General features: G+C 41.5%; 1 protein-coding gene across 1 annotated transcript in view; it reads right to left on the reverse strand.

Annotated features, from left to right (window-relative positions):
• Positions 1-5,246: 5,246 nt before the first annotated feature.
• Positions 5,247-6,751, reverse strand: part of TADA2A (transcriptional adaptor 2A) — a 47,307-nt gene continuing 45,802 nt past the window's right edge. Inside the window, exon 15 of the mRNA XM_012648644.1 lies at positions 5,247-6,112. Coding sequence (XP_012504098.1) covers positions 5,927-6,112 — 186 coding nt within the window. The 3' untranslated portion in view covers positions 5,247-5,926. The remainder of the gene's footprint in view (positions 6,113-6,751) is intronic.

Consider the following 6,751-nt stretch of genomic DNA (forward strand, 5'->3'; position numbering starts at 1 on the left):
CTCTTGCTCAGGCTGGTTTCGAACTCCTGAGCTCAAACAATCCGCCCACCTCGGCCTCCCAGAGAGCTAGGATTACAGGCATGAGCCACCGCGCCACGCCGGAAAAATATTTTTTTAAAGAAACCTTTTCAAAACGGGGAAATGAAGAACTATTTTCCCCCAAGAGTTAGTTAACTCTGGTAGTTACTATACCAGAAATGGTTAAGGGACATACTTTTTTTTCTTGCCCTTTGTGAACAAAAGGAGATAGACTTTTGAAGACAAACAAGATAATTAATGATGCTTTGCATAACCTCCTGCAACATCAAGGAGGAAATACCTGGTCCTACTAAAGGGGAATAAATGCACAACTCAGCCCCAAAGCTGGGAGAATTCCCTCTAGTTAGAAATTGTTATGTGTATCATATCAAGCCACTGACTATGCAAATGAAGGAGCAGAATGTGAATGGAAGGGTAGCAGAGGCTCCCAGATTGGTTAAAAGGCAACATCTAACCTACAGTGTTGCTCATTTGCTCTTTGTTTTGCCAAATAGTGGCAAATCTGTTACAGGAAGTTGGAAGACTCACTCAAATAATTCTTCACCAGAACCAAGATACATGAGTTGTAAACATATCCTGGATGCAAAGCCTCTCTCCAGAGATCTGGAGCAGTGTCTGGCTACATCCTGGATGCTAAATAGGGGTATCACCTTTCATCAGAGGGCCTCTAAGCTTCTGGCCCCTACATCCACCCCATCTTGCCATATGTACTAGAAATTTGTGGCTTGCCTTCCCCACCTCCTGGTTTCCATGGAGATGCAACAGTTTCCCCCCAGCCATGGTTATTTTTAACTGGAAAACTCTGAGCCAGGTCACAGCTGGGATCTGGATGATGCAATGACGTCTATAGCCACCCTTCTCTCCCACAAACGCCTTCTTTTCTGCAGTTGCTGGAGGCGGAGGCACTCCTGGGAGATTTTGCTCTCAAAAGCGTTTTGCTTTGCATCATGAAGTTAAAACTCATGCCCTGTCTTAGATCTGACAGGTGTCCTGAATCTGAAGCTATGCACGCCCAGAACAAGGCAAAGATTTTCTTATGGGGGTGGAGAGCCAGGTAAGGTTGACTTTGTCATTGCCTATCTGTGGCTGGAGCTTAGATAAATGTTCCTCCCCCCATTAGAGAGTGGCTTTATCAGCTGCAGTTTCCCCTTGGTTAAAAAGGGGCTCCTAACAAGGGATATTGTATGGAAAAACACTTACCCTACCTCTCCAAAGCAAACAGATTACCAGGAGATACGGGTCAAAATACTGCTGCCTCCTCCTCCTCTACTGAAAGTTCAAGTCGGTCCACCTATCTGCAAGGCCCTTGGTACCTGGGAGCTAGTGTCTTCAAGGCATTTCTACACTTCTCCCTCCTTTTCAATAATTTTTTGGGAAAAGCTATTAAATTACCCTGAAAATTGCCCTTTTTATCTTTGACAACTTCCTAAGATTAGAAACTGAAATAAAAACATCAAGTTTTCTTACTGGGGACATTAACTGGGCACATTGAAATTAAGTTCCACAGCCCAGGTTCCAATGATTTTTTAAAAATTTCTTGATGTTTTTATGTTTTAAAAGAATTCTCTAAATGAAGGGTGATAAATGGGGGGGAGGGGTGACCAAATCACTAGTTATCTATTGTTCAATAGGAAAAAAGAGAGGCTTAGGTCATTGTAAACAACTTCAGAAAGGGGCAATATACTTGGCAGACAGCTTTCCAAGGAGAGGAGAGATGCATTAGAAGTGACATGAGCTGGCACTTAGCTGTCAGTTCACTGAATAAGGGTGATAAGATGACAGCATTTCAGTATTTTTGCTTTAAGAAAGTGTTGGTTTCTTAAAACTATGAGGTCTTCTCCCTTCCACACTTCCTAAGATGCTGATTCTGTTCAACACAACTATGGACCAAGGCAGGATTATTTAAGCCACCCAGAAGTTTTTTGCCACACAAGAACTCAGAGGAGACCAGAGCAAGATAAAAAAAAGTGTTGATTGGTTAAGAACAAGAGATTAATTAATTCAACCAAATGATTGGTGTCACCGAAATTCATCCCCATGCTCCAAAGTAAGTGCATCAGACTCAATTATCCATTCCTAAAAGACACAGAGCAAGTCTGGGCTGGCAAAGTTTAACTACAGGGTTTTCAAAGGCAAGGGAAAGTTTGGTAACTGGCAGGGCTACATGTGTTAAATCAAATTTTCTGAAGCTCTCAGAGTTTTGGGTTTTAAACCTTTTACTGGTCACTGCATTCTTATCTCCACTTCCTTATTTATTCCTACTGTCCACAGGGAAGGGGGCCTATTACATAATGCATAACAAGAAAGTAACTCATTGTGACAAAGGAATTATGATGTCAGATACAAGATATTCATCTTTCCCTTAAATACCTATGTCTCTGATTTGTAAGCTTGGTCAATCAAATCAAAGGGCAATTGATACCCTTTCATTGCAGTACACCGCAATTGCTGGAAGTCAAGGCAGCAGGCAAACAATGAACAGTACTCTCTGCCATCAGATACGGAAACTGGTTTTCCAGACCTCTCAGAAACTGTTCACTCTTGTCCTCTTCTCAAAAGCAACACACTAACACTTCTGTTCTGAGGTACATTTCAAGGATTTGCTTCTTAGATTCCAAAATATTCCCTAGTTAAGTGCTCACACTACTATTCTCATTCCCAAATTGTCTAAATCAGCATGATTATTACTATCCAGGCTGCTCTAACCTTGCTTGAACTGAGATCCTGTTCAACTTCACCTACATTTCACTCAGAAGGTCTGGGCATCTATCTTGTCTGATTAAAGGGAAATCTTTTATCTTAGCTTGGTCACCTTATCTACACAAAGCCGCAGACATGGCAGTGCCGCATGTACCAGAGACAGTCCTTTCCGGTACATCTGGGAGAGGTTAGCTGCACCTGGGTAAGCACATTGGAAAGGAAAGCAAAGCTTCCACATCAGCAATACCTCTTGACTCAAACTTTTTTAGAAATTCAAACAAAAAGCGGGGTACATGTAAGTTGTAAAAAACCTTTTTGTATTGTCAAGAATAATGCAATGTATATCTGGAAGGTATCCACAAAGACATCCTTAAAAATGGATGGGTGATGTTCCAGAATGCGTTTAGAACATTGTACCACTCTCTTGCCTAGAAATGGGTGGAAAAGTGTTTTTTTGGGAAGTAAGTATATGAATGAATTCTCCCAAGCTGCTGTGTCATCTGGGCCTCTGATTCTTCACATTGGAGATTTTAGTTCTCTTCTAATGTACCTACATATTTCTAAAGCTGCAGTAACTTAAACTGGGATTTTGTTGTTATTGTTGAATCCCATTGGTCCATTCCACTTTTCCAGCTACCCCACTGGCTAAAGAAGATTCTAATGACTGGTTGCTTAACTGAGTTCGAATTTTTTTTTTGTTAAAAAAGGGGAGTAAACAATAAAAGAATGGAAACTGTAACCCACGAAAAACTAAACTGTGAATATTTAGTATAATTGTTCTCTCACGAGAGATAGTCTTGGTCTTTAAGCACAGAGAAGAGTCATTACACAGAAAGAGATTTGTTCTCTATTTCCCACCACTGGGATATGCACAAAACTCCAGGAGAAACCTTTAATGTTAAATTGCGATAAAAATTTCCTAACAGTAAAAGGTCGTACTCATGTTGTTTAGTTGCAGAGTAAACTCTTCCTCTTCTGAGATGATCTGGACTAGCAGAGACCTCTATTCAGCGTAGTTGATTTACAGCCAACCCTCTCTAGAAGCAAAGGGGAAGAATGCAATGTTCTCTGAAAGGCCCTTGGCTCACTAGCTCTGGGTTTTTAGTACTAAGTGGCATTCCCTAGGTGGTAAGAACATGGAAGTAAATAATGTTTCATAGCCAGCCATACCACATATCAGCAAGTGCTTTTCTATTATAAATGCAAAAAGATAATCAACTTAGTGACTCCTTTCAAGAGTACTGACCTTTGAAAAACCCCCCACTAGGAATTCTAGGTGTTTTAAACTTTGCAAAGTTGGGTTTACCAAAGAAATAATAATCCTACTTTAAAAAATCCAGTCATTTGAAATTACCACCTTATTTTTCTATCACTATTTTCAACCATGCTATTCTCATCAAATCTGATTTCCCACCAGCTTTTAAGAGTTCAACTGGTTCCAAGGTTTCTGTCAGACTGTCCTGCCATCCTCCCACTCCTAACTACCACAGCTACCCTTGTGTTCTAGCCAAATAAATCTCTTGGCACCATTTTCCTTACTCCCACTGCTGCCTCCACATCATCCTCCACCCCCTATGTCTAGAACAGTTTTCTACTTCCATCTGCCATTTCTCTCTCCTCTCGATCTTATCATTGCCCCAAAAGCCCACCTCTCCCAGGAAGGCTTCGTTAATCAAGAGTAAGGGCTCTTCAGACTACAACAGACATCACCTGACACTCATGTCTCATGCATACCAAATTTTAAGAACAGGAATTACCTTTCAGGGTAAGAAGCAATCCCTTCATAACCAACTAGGGGTAATGGTGGTGGTGAAATATGTTTTCTAAGAGATATATGATTGTGCAAAGAGACCACTTCCACAAGACATCCTTTTTAGAGAAAGTCCTCTGTTTGAACCCTCAGATCCTGAGAATGTCTTTTTCCATTTCTCATCCCCTAGATGAAGTCTATTAGCAAGCTGCATGCGTATTTACATCAATCGAAAGTTTGAGCAGATGCTTCCAACAAAACACACAATATTTTAATTAGATGTTTGAATGCAGAAGGAATTAAAGAATCAGTCAGCTATTGGATGTGATTTGTGCAGATTCCAAAGAAGTTATTTCTATACACAACTTTGCTTCTAACATAAATGAGATAACCATGACTGAGTCTGGCTTCTTATTCTGCAGAAAGGTTTGAGGACCAAGTTTCAGATGTGGCGGGGCTACTCACCCTCATATTTAGTGAGTCCCATATATGAAGCTGCTTCACGTCTGTTTTAAAAGCCGCTTTTATTGCAGGCTAGCTTTTCACCATTGAGAAATTAGGGTTCAGGTCTCAGTCAAAGCAAAGCTGAGGTTAGTTGCATCATCTCCATCCTCAGGGGCTTGGTATCCTGGGCAACCCAGGGTAAGAACAGGGTGAGTTCAGGACACACGTTAGCAGAGACAGTGCAGTACAATGGGGCTGGCATCCAACACTTTAAGTGTGCTTTAGTTACCAGAATATTTGACACACCCACAAATTAAATAGCAAAACATTTTAATCCATTAATTCTAAAAATAACAGAGACATTTTATATCTGGTACCACCTCCTCAAAAGTCTACTGCAGATCAGACAGCCAGACTGCCAAGTCAAAGCCACACACTAAAGACGCAGTTTGGGACAAGAACATCATGGGGATATTTTCTTTCTCTTTGCTCATAAACCTAAAGTTGTCAGCTTAAAAAATCCTTAGAAGGAAAGAGAAAGCTTTCTCATGCTCTAAAACCTTTCTCTTTATTTTAAATCTGTCTTCAATGTTTGAAGGCAAAACAGATAACCAGCAAACTTACCTCTCAAATACATGGATCTGAGCTGAACTCCTGGGACTGAAGACTGTGGTTTAGTTCTATTTCTACCAACACTGTGATGTGAGGTACTATGGTTCTTTTAGTTACAAGAGGTGTTAGGAATGAATGCCCACTCACATTTAATAATAGCTTATCTAGCACACAACTCTGCAGCATAATACCAACAACAGGAATGTTTTAAAGCAGGGTGGAAAGAAAGCAGACATTAATACAACTTAAGGTTTCCTTTGTCCTTCCCCTCTTTTTACAATGAGAATTCAGCTTAAAAACAAAACTCTACAGAATGCCCATATTGTCCTTTGGCCCACCACATTCCAAACTTCTGACTTCTGGTCCCAAGCCCTTAGGGCCTCAAGCTTTAGTGATGTATCCTTCTCGGATGAGGAAATCATAGATTTTCCGGGTTTTGTTCACGTCTATCTTGATGAGTGCTCTTGCTTGTGCCAGTCTCAAGCCGCCTTGCTTGTTACATTCGTTCAGCAGAGCAGATTTGTATTCTAAATAGGCTCCAGGGACCAACCTCACCATCTGACAGAGCTGCAAGACACGGTAAATTTAATAAACATTAACATCTGTCATTCTCGTAATTTAATCCAGCAGGTATACCAAAAAGTCTTTAAATGTGACATCAACCTCCAACTATTTATAGGAGTTGATGATGAGTGGCTGGACCACATTCCATTTTGTCTTCTCTTCTCTGGAGAGCACACTCCCTAAGGACAGACACCCAGGAAGAAAGCCAGGCTGTGATGCTAGGAAAGCCTTTAGCATATGCAGGCTGGCTCAGGTGTCCGGGTTTATTAGGGAATACAAGTAAGTGTTCTTGAGGAGCGGCCAGGTTCACTCAGGGAGTGAGTACTAAATGCCCAGGCTGAGGCCCAGCACTATTCCAACGGTCAGGGAAGAACCACAGGGAACAGGGAGGTGGGGGTGGGGTGGAAGGTACAGATATTTGGATTCTCAAGTATGAATCACATTATATTTAGTATCAGCATAAAGCAGTAGTCCCTGCTTTTGTGATTACATTTCCTACTTTGAAGGGAAAGGAGATATACAGACCTTGATAAGAAAAGGCCACTTTGGGCCGGGCGCGGTGGCTCACGCCTGTAATCCTAGCTCTCTGGGAGGCCGAGGCGGGTGGATCGCTCAAGGTCAGGAGTTCGAAACCAGCCTGAG

This window comes from Propithecus coquereli, unplaced genomic scaffold (genome assembly GCF_000956105.1).
Source record: "Propithecus coquereli isolate 6110/MARCELLA unplaced genomic scaffold, Pcoq_1.0 Scaffold291, whole genome shotgun sequence".
NCBI lineage: Eukaryota > Metazoa > Chordata > Mammalia > Primates > Indriidae > Propithecus > Propithecus coquereli.